The following is a 15,775-nucleotide window of genomic DNA, read 5'->3' as shown; positions in this document are numbered from 1 at the left end:
ACAATCATTTATGTAAAACTTTTGAAAATTGTAAAGCACTATAGAATTTTTTTAAAATTCCATTCAATTTATAAAAAGAAAAAAGAATGAAGGTACCACTTATTTGGAAAAACCCATATTCATTGACTTGGGTCAATCTTCCATTTTTACTACTTCCTCAAGGGGGCAAGTACCCCTCAAAATTTCCTGATTAATTTTTCTCAGCTCTACTAGTACAAGAAAAGTCTCTGTTCAGTTCAGTTCAGTCGCTCAGTTGTGTCCGACTCTGCGACCCCATGAACTGCAGCACATCAGGCCTCCCTGTCCATCACCAACTCCTGGAGTCCACCCAAACCCATGTCCATTGAGTCGTTGATGTCATCCAACCACCTCATCCTCTGTTGTCCCTTCTCCTCCCCTCAATCTTTCCCAGCATCAGGGTCTTTTTAAATGAGTCAGCTCTTCGCATCAGGTGGGCAAAGTTTTGGAGCTTCAGCTTCAACATCAGTCCTTCCAATGAACACCCAGGACTGATTCTCCTTTAGGACGGACTGGTTGGATCTCCTTGCAGTCCAAGGGACTCTCAAGAGTCTTCTCCAACACCACAGTCTAACACATGCCAAAGTTAATGCCAGTTGGTAACTTCACTATACATCTTCTTAAGATCATTAATTCTGTAGTTCGTGGCAATATTAGCAGAGTGGTTGAAAGACAGTTTCTGGAGCCAGATTGCCTGTCTACAACTAGCTCTCTGATTCTAGGCAAGCTACTTGTTTTCTCTGTGCCTTACTTTCCTGATATATAAATTAAGCATTAAAATGAAACTTATAGAGTAGTTTGGAAGATGCAATGATATAGTAAACTGCTTAGAACAGTGCCTTGCACAAGTCAGGACTATGTAAGTGTTGCACATTGCTATTTAATGCTGGATTAACAGTAGGGACTCAAGGATTGAAGTGTTGACATTAGTTCTCTGAAATCTACAAAATCTCTAGTTCAATAAATCCTCCACATTCTTAAAAAAAACACACACACACAACAACCCAATGATTAAAGACTTGAGTATTCTTGTTAGACCTTGGCATTTCCTATGGAGAGTGACACTTGTCATCTATATTGGGCAGCCTTCTTAGTGATCTTTCCCAAGTGATAGTTACTTGGCTTCAGCTGTGCGGAAGGCCTCACTCTTTTTCTTCTTTTCATATATTATACATCATCTTCAGTCACTCCAGCCCTGACACTGGCCTCATATCAAAAGTTTTGCTAAGGGTATATTGATATCAAAACTCTCACCATCAACTGGTAGGTGGTCCTTTAGTTCCTGGATTTCTTCCTCTGTGAGATCAATTCCCATGTTTTTAAGGCAAATGTCCACTTTATCTGAAGATACCTTTGTCCCTTAGGAAAGAAAGGGATGGATATGAGAAATATTTCTAGTGATGTAAAGAGTGGATTAGTTTAGCTCACACTGAGGCATCAATACTTATAGAGAATAAAGTGAAAGTGTAGTCACTCAGCCGTGTCCGACTCTTTGCGACCCTGTGGACTGTTGCCTACCAGGCTCCTCTGTCCATGGGATTTTCCAGGCAATAGTACTGGAGTGGATTGCCATTTCCTTCTCCAGGGTATCTTCCCAACCCAGGGACTGAACCCGGGTCTCCTGCATTGTAAACAGACACTTTACCATCTGAGCCACCAGGGAAGTCCCAAAAAGCCCCGTCTCTGGGTGGGCTCGAACCACCAACCTTTCGGTTAACAGCCAAAGCACAAATGGCTGAAGTAAGCGTGGTGTTGGTGTCTAAGTCAGAAATTCCTAAACCTTGATATCTGGGATCTGGAAAACTTAAGAGAAGAAACTAAGGGGTTAGAGGTATCTGATGTGTGTATGTGTTAGCTGCTTAGTCATGTCTGACTCTTTGCAACCCCATAGACTGCAGCCCACCAGGCCCTTCCATCCATGGGATTCTCCAGGCAAGAACACTGGAGTGGGTTGCCATTTCCTTCTCCAAAAGGAACTATAGAAAGAAAGAAAGTGAAGTCACTCAGTTGTGTCCACCTCTTTGCGACCCCATGGACTGTAGCCTACCAGGCTCCTCCAGCCATGGAATTTTCCAGGGAAGAGTACTGGAATGGGTTGCCATTTCCTTCCAGGAGGTATCTGATAAGTCATGACAAACACTAAAATTAACCTTTACAAACATGTCTGTACAGTAGGATTTGAAACTTGCTAAATTAGTGGAGAACTATCCATCCATCCATCCTGTCCATGGATGGACTCTATCATAATCCTATACATTTAATAACACCCATTTCTAGGTACTATCTCTGGAAAGTCAATATCAATATGACTGAAAGAGGCCCAGTAATCTGAACACTAAATCTTTCCCTCTTCCCCAGTTACTCTGATATACAACTTTATTTGGGAACCAAAGCTTTTGGGTTTACTGTAGTTAAACAATTTTGGTGAATGTACAGTACCTAAGGCATATAAAGAATAAATACTGAATTAATAACTGGGACAGCAGGATTAATAATCTGAAATATGTAAAATAGAGTTTTTGAAAATAAGAACAAAGCTCAATGTCCTCAGTTTTAATTGCCTTTTCATCATACTTCTCACTCACCTTCAAGAGACCTCAATTCTTTCATCAACCTGTTCATATACACTCTTCTTTTGGCTGCAAGAAAGGGAAAAATCCAAGGCTCAGACAGCAGTGTAGATATTTTAAAGTAGAATAAAACATGCATAATTTTAGAAATACAAAGACTTCCATGCTTTATTCTAGACATTTTAATTATTTCACTTAAAAGAATAAAACTCAGGAATGAAATAGCTCTCAACTTGGTAAAATCATTTTGGTGGGGAGGGCATGAGACATTCCGTAAATAGCACGCATTAGTCATATAAGTCCATAGTCTCAAGTTTCCTTGAAGGTCACTATGATTTTTTCCCCCATGGTGATATTTTTAATGCTCACCATCAACTGGAAGATTGTTCAGTAGTTCCATGCCTTTATCTTCTGTGAGCTCTATCCCCATAGTTTCCAGAAAATTTTCCAGGTTACTAGTATCAACTTTCTCACCTTTAAAAAGTAAAACATGGTAATGATTGACAATTTGAAGAATGATGATTCTTTATTATTAAAAAAATCCCTATATTGTCTTTGTCAGTTTAGCAATGAAGCAAACCTGGCAAGAATGCAGACTATTGCTAAGACATGATCTTAGAGTGTTTTGGCTAAACAAAGGTGATCAAAGTGAGGCTGCGAGTCAGTAGATGGAAACATTCATCAGTAAACAGGTAGAGTGAGAGAATATATCAATAAGGAAAGAACAACTTATTCTCTGACCTTCTTATCCTCAGACTTATCTCATAAATTCTATACTAGTTAACTGACATGGACATACCCTTGACTTTGTTATCACCTGGAAGTGCATTTTAAAATCTTAAATTCTAACATGCCTGCTCCTGGCCAGAACTTCATATTTGCCCACTTCATTTACTTCCTTACTCCTACCACACATGTTATAATCTCTGTAGAGCCCTTCATTCCACCCCCTCACTTTTCTCTAAGTTTATAATTTCCATTTCACTTCCTTGCCTATCTGCCCATACTCGACCACGTAACCACTCTCTTGACTACACCTTTCATCTCTTTATGCTTTCATTCTTTTGGCACATCAGCCTTGAGAAACCCCTAACTTGGTCCACCTGAAGAGTATCATAATCATGGAAAAAGTTACTTATTTATGATAACTGACCTTGTTTGACTCCTGGCACTTCTCTGCAGTGCTTTCATATATTTCTTTAGTTCCAATTTTCTACCAAAGTAGTCTGAAACCAGCAATGTCCATGCATGCTAAGTCATTTCAGCTGTGTCTGACTCTGCAACCCTATGGAATGTAGCCTGCCAGGCTCCTCTGTCCATGGGATTCTCCAGGCAAGAATACTAGAGTGGGTTGCCATGTCGTCCTCCAGGGGATCTTCCCAACCCAGGGATGGAACCCACATCTCGTATGTCTCCTTCATTGGCAGGTGGGTTCTTTACCACTAGTGCCACCTGGAAAGCCCAAAATCAGCAATACTTTTTTTGAAGTTCCCTACCCCATTACTGTGCCATTTTTTAATTTTCAGTAGATGATTTTGTTTTCCACCTTATTGAGAAAACTGAAGCTTTGAGGTAAATTCCTCTGAATTTAACTCCACATTCACACAGATTCTCTTCCTGACTTGAGGTCTGACTGACTCAGAGAAAAGAGGTGGTTTCAGATCCTTACCAAGATATTCAAATGCCTAGCATTCAATTTCCCATAGATGTCTCACAGGAACCCCAAACTCAATATGACCAAAATGAAGACTATATCTTTGTTCCTAAGTCTGTTTTGCTGAAGTCTTTATTTTGGTAAATGTCATTATCACCTACCCAACTACCCAACTCAGAAACTAAGGAGTTATCCTTCACTCCATCCTTTTGCTCTATTTCTATAGCTCATGAGTAGCCAAATCCTATAGATTCCACATCTGTAACATCTCTTACATATGCCCCTTTCTTTCAAGTCTGATAAATAATGTTTAGTTCTGCCCTTGGTTGTCTTTTGCCTGAACAGTTACAATCTGCTTCATAACTAGTCTCCCTGACTCTATTCTAGCACACAAATCTCCATCTATCATTTATACTGCAGCTTGAGTAATCTTTCTAATTTGCAAATCTAATCACATAGTCCCCTGTTTAAAACCCTGGAATGACTCCCCACTCAGCACAGAATGAAATTCACACTCCTTTATTTGGTATCCAAGGTCCTCCATAATTTGTCTCCTATATTAGTTTCCTGATGTTGCTATATGTTACAAATTACCAAAATCTTGGTGATCTAACGCAACATGGATTTGTTTCTTATGCAGTTCTGGGGGTCAGAGGTCTGAATCAGTCCTACTGGGGTAACATCAAGGTATCAGCAAGGCTGGCTCCTTCAGGAGGCTCTAGAGAGAGAATCCATTCCCTTATATTTTCCATGTCTAGAGGCCACTTACTTTCCTTGATTCATGACCCCTCTTCCATCTTTAAAGTCAGCAATATAGCATCTGGCTTCCATTGCTGCATTGCCTTCTACTTTTTCTGTCATCAAATTTCACTTTGCTTCCTTCTTCTAAAGATATTTGTTATTACATTTAGGGTCAGCTGGATAATCAAGGATATTTTCTCCATTCCAGATCATCCTTAATCACATTCCCACATATATGGTCTTTTGCCACATAAGGTAACAGCCACAAGCTCTGCCCATCCCACTCTGTCTGGCAAAACTGACTCATCTTTCAAGGATCAGCTCACTGTTACCCATACTATTAAAGCATTCACCAGTTTCTCCTCCTCAGGTTCAAGTGACCATCTCCTCTTCCTTTGCTTTGTATAGGTTTTAAATAAAGCACCTATAACATTTTATTGCATTGATTTATAGTTTTTCCTTGCCCCAACTACATAAGCTCCTGGAAGGCTGGTTTTTATGTATCCATACTTGGAAATATAGTAGATGCTTAACAATGAGTTAATAAAAATCTAACTTACCTGTAAAAAAGTTTCCTTCATCCATTACCACACTCACATCTACTTTCCCCTCATCTATAAGAGAAGACAGAATTTTATGCATAAAGACAATAAAAGAGAGAAATGGAAGACAGATATAAGCTATATGCTGAAGAAAAACATGAAATTCAGCAAATGTTATGGTTTGCTTTAGAGTTTTATCCTATTTTCATTCCAAGTGGAAAGTGTGGAAAGACAAACCTCTTGATTATAAAGAGGATACTTACACTTTCAACTTCACTTTTATTCCATTGAGATAAACTCTACATGGTAGAATGGTGGACTGACATTTAAAAAGTCACCCTCTCTACTTTCAGATCTGGAAAAATTCCTTTTTTTAAATTGATGATAAGGTTGATAAGAATCTTAAAAGGGGCAAATGCTCAAGTAGGAAAGATCTGACTAGGCGCATTGAAAATATCTATTTTGGGGGACTTCCCTGGCAGCCCAATGCTTCCACTGCATGGGTTTGATACCTGATTGGGGAACTAAGATCCTGCATGTGATGCAATGTGGCCAAAACAAACCAAAACAACTTTTCTTTTTTTTTTTTGCTCAATCCACAGGTAACAGTTAGCTGTATTCAGGCATTATCCATACTCAATATTTTTAAAAAAGAGCTTTGATCAACCTGACTAAACTTTAATAAGCAGTTTAAAAGTCTTTATTTGTATTTTCCTTTTAAATGGGGTATTTAGAAGGAACAGCCTGATGGATGGTCAGTGTCTCACAGAAAGCTGTCTGTTCTCATGTATTTCAGTTAGCCCTACAGAAGACTCATGAATAGCCTGAAACAGGTCTCTACTGTTATTTCCCGTGGGCTCGTTGACCTCAGAATTGGTACTCCAGGAGTTGGCTGATACGTCCATGACCAAAATCACTGTTGTGGCATTCTAGTAATGTTTAAAATATCTGGAAAATATGATAATAAAATATATCTACATCCTTTTATAGGCAGGTCAAAAATACTGGGAAACTATATATTTCCAGTAATAAAGAAAAAATTATCCTGTGGAAAATGTCCATTTCTCTGGCCAGAGCAAAGGCATAGTTAAGTAGCGTTGTGTCAACATGAATATATATGGGTCATTATAATTACCAGTAACAAAATCTACTATTAAATGCCTACTATGTATTAGGCCCCATCCTAGAAACTTACAACATTTAGGAAAGGTAACTATTACATTCTTCTTCTTTTTTTAAGAAACTAAGACTCAGAGGGATTAATTTGAACAATCTTGCACAGACAGAGGTAGATTTAAGTCTGTGTCTTATTCTAAATTTCAAATTATTTTCATAATTCCATATAATCAGTAGAGCCAGTGGGATAAAATCCAGGTTTTTACTGTTTTTCTCAAAGGGGTCTGTTATCTTGCAAACTTTTCCTAGTGGATACTTGTGGGCCTCACTATTAGGGGTTACTCTAACATATGCTAGGTGTGATAGTTATAAAGGAAAATTATTTTAGAATTATTACTTCATTTTTAACTTGTTTCTGGTAGTTCAAAATTCATCCTAGCTAAATTTTTTCCTGTCTTTTTCTTAAGACTACTTTCCTCCTTAGTCTATTTGCTTACTTTCAAACTTTCCTTCTCATATATTCCCTCCATTTATTTATTTAGTTTGCTTCTCATTTTGGTCTGTTAATAATCTTTACAGTGCTCTGGCACAATGCTAAACTTTGCTAAATCTGTGGACAGCTAACTTCCTAGGGAAAGTCAAGCAAGATAAATCATTAAAGTACTCATTTCCAAACATCTTTATACATATTTCTAGTTCAAAGTCCTAAAGCTATCTCAAATTCAAAATGTGTAAAACTGAAACTATTCTTTTGATATTATAACCTGAATCTTTCCTGAATTCTCAAATTGGCTATGATACAATTTATGATTTAGTCTCAAGGAGATGTCTGCTTCCTTAAAAACATATTTTAAAGCTAAATTTTATTATTAGTTTTGGCCACACGGTATGTGGGATCTTTGTTCCTGGCCAGGGATAGAACCCATGGCCCCTGCATTAGAAGTGTAGAGGCTTGGCCACTGGACCTCCAGGGAAGACTCTAAAATTTTTCTTCTTTTTCATAACTCACCTGTAATCAGTCACTTAAGCCCTATCCATTTTAATTCTAAAATGTTTTCCAAATCAGTCCATGATGACTAATCCATCACTAAGTTCACTTCACTCGCCCAGGCCCTTATCATCTCTTGTTGGAACATAGCAATACGTTTTAAATACATCTTTCTTTCCAATAGCGCCCTCTATGTTGCCATCAGCACCGACTTCCAAAAGTGAAATATTCTAGATACACTACTGCCTATAGGATGAAGGCTAAAATTGAAGGGAGAAACAGACAAGTAAAGTACAATACTTGGAGAGTTCAATATCAAATTTTTGATAATGGCTAGAACACCTAAATAGAAAAACCGTAGAATAAAGAAGACAAACAATATTATCAACCATAAAACATCCTCCATTATGCTAGGTCATAAAAAAGTCTCATTCAGTTGTGAGATCACAGGAAGTATGTTCTCTGACTACAGTGGAATTAATTCAAAATCAATAGTAGAAGGAAATTTAAGAAATACACAAATATTTGGAAATTAAAAACACATTTTAAGATAAATGGGAAATTAGAAAGTATTTCTAGTTGAATGAAAATGAAGCCGTATCAAAATTTTTGGATTATAGTTGAAAACAATTATGTTAGAAAAAAAGAAAAATCTGAAATTAATAATCTAAATTTTCATTTTAAGAATCTAGAAAACAAAGAGCAAACTAAATCCAATGTAAAATGAAAGAAGGAAATAAAAGAGATTAGAAGTAAAATCAATAAAATGGAAAGCAAAAAATCAGTAGGGAAAATTGATGTCGGCTCTTCGGAAAGATCAACAAAACTGTCAAATTCTTAGCTAGACTAACCAAATAAAAAGAGAGAAGACAGATCAAAATCAGGAGACCAACACTAATTTTACAGAAACTAACAGGATTATAAAGAAATACTATGAATAACTTCATGTCAACAAATTAGACAATTTAAATTAAATGGGAAAATTCCTTAAAAAGGCACAAATTACCAAAATAATTCAACAGAAAGAAGGCTAAAACTCTAACGCTTGGTTTAAGGTTCTAGTCTTTTCAGCTTGTTTTCTGCAACTTTATGACATGAAGTGTATATCCTGCTGTTGCTGCTGCTAAATCACTTCAGTCATGTCCAACTCTGTGTGACCCCATATCCTAGCCATAGAGAAATTCTTGTTAGTTCCCTAACCATGTGATTTTGCATGATTTTATGCTTTTTCATGCACTGCTTTCCTCATCTAGGATTTTTTTTTAGTGAAGAATTTCTACATACCTGATAAGTTTTCTCTGATCTTTTTCTGGGCAAACTTAGCTTTTCCCTCCTTTAGAATCTTAATGAAAACATTTTTCTTATTATAACACAACCACATAGCCATTATGAGGACTTGTTAACATACAAGCCTTTTTACTAGACTGTGAACTTTTAGAGGACACTGTCACTTTTATATTTCTAATAGCTTATGTATAGCACCCTTCATTTTTATATTTTAAATAGCTTATGTATAGTAGGCACTCAATAAGGTCCACTGCACAAATTGATGCATTCTTGAGAACTGGGCCCTTATCTCTTGTTTTTTAGTATATCTGCACAACTTTAAATATACTCTCAGCAATTCTCATATATGAAGCAAAAATTTCACCAGGAGCAGCTCACCATCCACGGGCAAGTGGTTTAGCAGGTCTTTATGTTCTTCTTCTTCAATCTTAAAGCCTGTATTTTCCATGAAGGAGTCCAGCTTATTAACATTAAGATCCACTCCTTAGGTAAAAATAGAGTGGGAATGAGAAAAACAAACAATGATGACAAAGTGAAAAGTGCTAGACATATCCACGCATTAATTAGAGAGTAAAAAATCAAAGGAACAATAAAGTGATTTAAGAATCAAGAACAGAACTTATGCCTCATTTTTGTCCAGAGGATTTGATTATAGTTCTTATGCAACATTTATAAGGAAGAAAGTAAAAAATTAGGCAAATCTGGTGAATTTTGGTAAGAAACTGCCTTTATAGTTATAGAAAGAAAATAGAACTTGAAATGCAATGATAGAAACAAAAATAATTTCTTCAAAGCTAGTTATGTTCAAAGCAGTAAACAATGAGACAAAAATACTTGATAAATGAACATGTTAGACTGACAAATTTGTTACCACCAAAAAAATAAATGCTATTTTTCAAAAAAGCAAGTGAAAATCGTGAGAAGTCCCAATTTCATCTGCATTTTCGCTCACCTTTGAGAGACTTTATGCCATCCAGGAGCTTATGTTTGTACAGCTTTCCAGCAGCTGGAACATAAGGAACAATACAGTAACTGATGAAATCAGCTGAAATAATTCAAAAATCCTGGCAAGTTAAAAAAGAACATTCTTATAATTTTACTCATTTTTTTCCTATTTATATGCCAACTAAGAGACAAATGGGGAAAAACTTTTAAAATAGTAAATCAAATCACTTTTCTTCTTTTGGCAAATGAAACAATTATAAGCGGTACCTTGCCACAACCTTCTCATTTCTCACTCGCTTTTTTCATCTGATTTTTCCTTTTCTACTCCTCTGCTTAAGCTCAAGCATATAAATGTTCCCAAGGATAGCATCAGATATTGTGAGACTCATGAATGAATGAACAGTAGCTGATTCCTGAGCTAAAACAACTGATGATGACAGGCTGTCTTTGAATGGTAGTATTGAACATTTCTCCATATTTTCATGTGACATCAAATGGATATTGTTTTATATATTTTCATTGTCAAGCCAATGAGAATAAACTCTTCTGCAAAGAAATCCCTAGTGAAATGTCATCTGTTATCATCACAGGCTTCATATTTTACAGAAATTCAAAGATTGATTTCTATTTTAGATGGGGAACTAGCATGGATATCTGACACCCTCTCCAGAAATGAGCCCTGGAAAAAACTGAAATAAGAGTGAAAACTGGATTTTAGGAACTAAATGAAAAGTCACAGCAAAATCTCTTGGAAAATGGAAAACTGTACTGGGGTGTGTGTGTGTGTGGGGGGGGGTGGTTTACAGCCTACATTGGAAGGCCTACTAGAAGTGACAGTTAAAGGATCAATGGGTGAAACATTAAAAATGTCTGTCCTTGTCTTTATTATGATTCTTAAGTTATCATTGTCTACCCCTTCCACCACAGAAAGCAGCAGGAAAAGCCTAGACTGCAGGTGAAGGATCTAGACGGTACTATCAGGGCGGTACATAGACTTATAGACTTTAGGAGAGAGGATCTAATGTATACAGGTGAAGATGGACAGTCTGCCTTCAGATATTTAATCATCCTCTTCTCAGCCTTGAGGGCTGATGGATTGCAATCTAGATAGACTTTCTTCCAATTTTGTTTCTTTCTGAGTTTAAAGGTGAAGCTCTGACCAGAGGTGCTGCTTGAAAGTTTCAACTTGGGAATATGATCAACAATGTCTGGGTCTCTCTGCCCTGGGGTTCATCCATTCCCTTCTCTTTAAACCCAACAGAGGCTAATATAGGCTGGAGCCTAACCTTAGACCCTTACTGAAGGTGCATTTCCAAACACGTAATGATACTCTAAGAGAGAAAGAACTTATGGGACCAAAGTAAGTAGCCTTCTGAGATGTACAACTACTTCAAAAGAAAACAAATTGGATAACATATACCATTTGAATCAGAATTATTGGAATAAAAGGACCAGGAATTTAAAGTAAGTGTGGCAAATATACTTAAGAAAAGAAGATATTAGATGAAATAATAAGAATAATAAAGTATAAAAAGAATCAATGGAAATACTAGTTATAAAAGATTAGGTATAAAACATTTAAATACAGAAATATAATAGATGAGATAGAGTACAATGAAAAGAGCTGAAAAACTAATCAGTGGGCTGTCCAACCAGATTGAGGAACCCCCAGAAGGTAGCAAGGAAGGATAAAAAGGTAGAAAATGGAAAGTTACAAGATATGAGTATAGAAGTAAGAGTGCTAATCTTTGGGTAATAGGCATTCTGAAAGAAGAGAAAAAAAATATAGCAAAGAGAAATTATCTGAAGAAGTAATGAATTGAAATTTCCAGGATCAGAGAGAGATTAAAGACCTTATATTAGAAGGGCTCATACAGGTTAAAACAGAGGAGATAAAGAAAGTCCCAACCTGAACACATAATCAGTTCAGTTCAGTTCAGTCACTCAGTCGTGTTCGACTCTTTGGGACTCCATGAACCACAGCATGCCAGGCCTCTCTGTCCATCACCAACTCTCGGAGTCCACCCAAACCCATGTCCATTGATTCGGTGATGCCATCCAACCATCTCATCCTCTGTCGTCCTCTTCTCGTCCTGCCCTCAATCTTTCCCAGCATCAGGGTCTTTTCAAATGAGTCAGCTCTAGCATCAGGTGGCCAAAGTACTGGAGTTTCAGCTTCAGCATCAGTCCTTCCAATGAACACCCAGGACTAATCTCCTTTAGATGGACTGGTTGGATCTCCTTGCAGTCCAAGGGACTCTCAAGAGTCTTCTCCAACACCACAGTTCAAAAGCATCAATTCTTAGGTGCTCAGCTTTCCTTATAGTCCAACTCTCACATCCATACATGACCACTGGAAAAACTATAGCCTTGACTAGATGGACCTTTGTTGGCAAAGTAATGTCTCTGCTTTTGAATATGCTGTCTAGGTTGGTCCAGGAGCTGACTGTGGCTCAGATCATGAACTACTTATTGCCAAATTCAGACTGAAATTGAATAAAGTGGAGAAAACCACTAGACCATTCAGGTATGACCTAAATCAAATCTCTTATGATTATACAGTGGAAGTGAGAAATAGATTTAAGAGACTAGATCTGATAGACAGTGCCTGATGAACTATGGACAAGGTTCGTGACACTGTACAGGATATAGGAATCAAGACCATCCCCAAGAAAAAGAAATACAAAAAAGCAAAATGGCTGTCTGAGGAGGCCTTACAGATAGCTGTGAAAAGAAGGGAAGTGAAAAACAAAGGGGAAAAGGAAAGATATACCCATTTGAATACAGAGTTCCAAAGAATAGCAAGGAGAGATAAGAAAGCCTTCCTCAGCAATCAATGCAAAGAAATAGAGGAAAACAATAGAATGGGAAAGACTAGAGATCTCTTCAGGAAAATTAGAGATGCCAAGAGAACATTTCATGCAAAGATGGGCTCGATAAAGGACAGAAATGATATGGACCTAACAGAGCAGAAGATATTAAGAAGAGATGGCAAGAATACATGGAAGAACTGTACAAAAAAGAGCTTCACGACCCAGATAATCATGATGGTGTGGTCACTCACCTAGAGCTAGACATCCTGGAATGTGAAGTCAAGTGGGCCTTAGGAAGAATCACTATGAACAAAGCTAGTGGAGGTGATGGAATTCCAGTTGAGCTATTTCCAATTCTGAAAGATAAGGCTGTGAAAGTGCTGCACTCAATATGCCAGCAAATTTGGAAAACTCAGCAGTGGCCGCAGGACTGGAAAAGGTCAGTTTTCATTCCAATTCCAAAGAAAGTCAAAGCTAAAGAATGCTCAAACCACCACACAATTGCACTCATCTCACACACTAGTAAAGTAATGCTCAAAATTCTCCAAGCCAGGCTTCAGCAATACGTGAACAGTGAACTTCCAGATGTTCAAGCTGGTTTTAGAAAAAGCAGAGGAACCAGAGATCAAATTGCCAACATCCGCTGGATCATGGAAAAAGCAAGAGAGTTCCAGAAAACATCTATTTCTGCTTTATTGACTATGCCAAAGCCTTTGACTGTGTGGATCACAATAAACTGTGGAAAATTCTGAAATAGATAGGAATACCAGACCACCTGACCTGCCTCTTGAGAAACCTGTATGCAGGTCAGGAAGCAACAGTTAGAACTGGACATGGAACAACAGACTGGTTCCAAATAAGAAAAGGAGCACTTCAAGGCTGTATATTGTCACCCTGCTTATATAACTTATATGCAGAGTACATCATGAGAAACGCTGGGCTGGAAGAAGCACAAGCTGGAATCAGGATTGCCAGGAGAACACATAATAGTGACTTTAAAAATATTGAATAAAAAGAAATTAAAGAATAAAATTCTAAAGTCCTTCAAAGAGAAAAGTAATTCATCTATAAAAGAAGAAAAATCAGATTTCTTAACAGTAATTCTAGATGCTGAAAGGCATTGGAGCAGTTATTATTTGAAATATTAAAATAACTTTGAACTTACACACAAAATGTTACTTAAGTGTAAGGGCATAATGAAAAAATATTCTCAGGTATTCAACGTTTAGTATTAATCCTACAGAGACTCATATTGAAAATAGTTTTTAAAGTAAGCTCTCAATAAGAAAGCAAATGTAGGAGAGAATACAAGAGGTATGGGAAGAAAAAAATCTTCAGATATTTTGGTTAAGTCTGTTGCAGATTTACAAAGAGTCTAGGTACAGACTGCTTCCCTGGTGGCTCAGGTGGTAAAGAATCTGCCTGCAATGCCAGAGACCTGGGTGTGATCCCTGGGTTGGGAAGATTCCCCTGGAGGAGGAAATGGCAATCCACTCCAGTATTTTTGCCTGGAGAATCGTCATGGACAGAAGAGCCTGGCGGGCCACAGTCCACGGGGTTGTAAAGAGTCAGACATGACTAAGCGACTAAACTCAGCTAGGTACAGAGGGAAAGGAGAAAGAATATTATCCATAATAACTGACTCTTACACATCCTGGATAAATATCAATATGATTGGGATAGGAAGCAAGTTAAGTTGACAAATCGGTCATGAAAGTGTGCTAAAATCTTGTCTTAACTGGGGGAAGATATAGATTGACAAGTTTAAGGAATCATTAGGGTAAATGGCCATGAATATGTCTCAATAAGGACAACCACTATAACTTTTCAACTTCCAGAAGAAGATTCAAGGAACATAATGGAAATTATAAAGGTTGAAAAAAGTAACAAAAATACTGCAAACTATGAAATATGATAGCAGAACTATGTCCTACGTTACAGTAATTATAATAATCATAAATGAGTTCAACTCAACAATCACAAAACATAAACTGTCAGAGTATGCTGAAAAACAAAACCAAATAATATGTTGTCTACAAGAGACACAGAGTAAAAAGAATAGAAAAGTTGATAACAACAGCATGACAAAGCTGGGGTAGCAATCCTCTTACTCAAATAGGAATTACGGCAAAATACCTCAAAGGATAAGGAAGGATGTTATTTATCTATAAAAGGATCAATAGAACAAAATATATTTTCACCATAAATATGTACACACCTAACAATGAGGCCTGCAGCTATTAATATATAAAGCAACAACTGACAACTGCAAGGAGAAATAGTATAATTATAGTTGGAGGTTTTTTACATCCCTATTTAGAAACACATACCAAGCCAACAAAAATAAAATACATATTGAAGATTTGAACAATGCAATTAATGTTAAAGCACACTTACTAACAGAATGTATATTTTTTTGGAAGAACACATAGAATACTAAAGAAAACAGACTATGTTTTCAGTAATAAAGCTACCCTAGAAAAATTCCCAAGGGATCAATATCACATATAATGTATTTTCTGACCAGAATATAATAAAGTTAAAATTTAATAACAAAAGAATTGCTAAACACTAGACATACGTCAAGAAGATAAGAGTGTACATCTTTCACTCAGTCCATGAAAAAAACTTTGTGTCCTTACCTCACAAAACCTCAAAAGTGAAAAAGAAAAACCTAATCTTGAAAGTACAAGGAACTTCAAACAAGCCTTTCTCTCTTTGGTCTGTCATTACTGATGACCTGAGTCGTCGTCTTCTTCTTTTTTTAAATTATTTTTAATTGACGGATAATTGCTTTACAATATTGTGTTGGTTTCTGCCATACATCAACATGAATCAGCCTCCTCCTTGACCCTCCCTCCCACCTCTCACCCCATCCCACCCCTCGAGGCTGTCACAGAGCGCTGGTTAGAGCTCCCTGATTCATACAGCAAACTCCCACTGGCGACCTGTTTTCACATATGGTAGGGCCTCTCCATTGGTCCCACTTCTCCTTCCCACCCCCACTGTGTCCACAGGTCTGATCTCTCTGTCTGAGTCTCCACTGCTGCCTTTGCAAATAGGTTCATCAGCACCATCTTTCTAGATGCTGTACATATGCA

The 15,775-nt window shown here is 37.2% G+C and overlaps 1 protein-coding gene across 2 annotated transcripts in view; it reads right to left on the bottom strand.

Annotated features, from left to right (window-relative positions):
- The window catches only part of EFCAB3 (EF-hand calcium binding domain 3), a 152,759-nt gene that overhangs the window by 96,347 nt on the left and 40,637 nt on the right, over positions 1-15,775 (bottom strand). For both annotated transcript variants that reach the window (XM_060395751.1, XM_027974361.3), the window contains 6 exons: positions 9,869-9,922; positions 9,295-9,399; positions 5,544-5,597; positions 2,958-3,062; positions 2,604-2,657; positions 1,273-1,377 (listed from right to left, as the gene is read on the bottom strand). In XM_060395751.1, coding sequence (XP_060251734.1) covers positions 1,273-1,377; positions 2,604-2,657; positions 2,958-3,062; positions 5,544-5,597; positions 9,295-9,399; positions 9,869-9,922 — 477 coding nt within the window. The remainder of the gene's footprint in view (positions 1-1,272; positions 1,378-2,603; positions 2,658-2,957; positions 3,063-5,543; positions 5,598-9,294; positions 9,400-9,868; positions 9,923-15,775) is intronic.

The sequence above is a fragment of the Ovis aries genome, chromosome 11 (genome assembly GCF_016772045.2).
Source record: "Ovis aries strain OAR_USU_Benz2616 breed Rambouillet chromosome 11, ARS-UI_Ramb_v3.0, whole genome shotgun sequence".
Classification (NCBI taxonomy): domain Eukaryota; kingdom Metazoa; phylum Chordata; class Mammalia; order Artiodactyla; family Bovidae; genus Ovis; species Ovis aries.
This window is presented reverse-complemented; position numbering and strand designations above follow the sequence as displayed.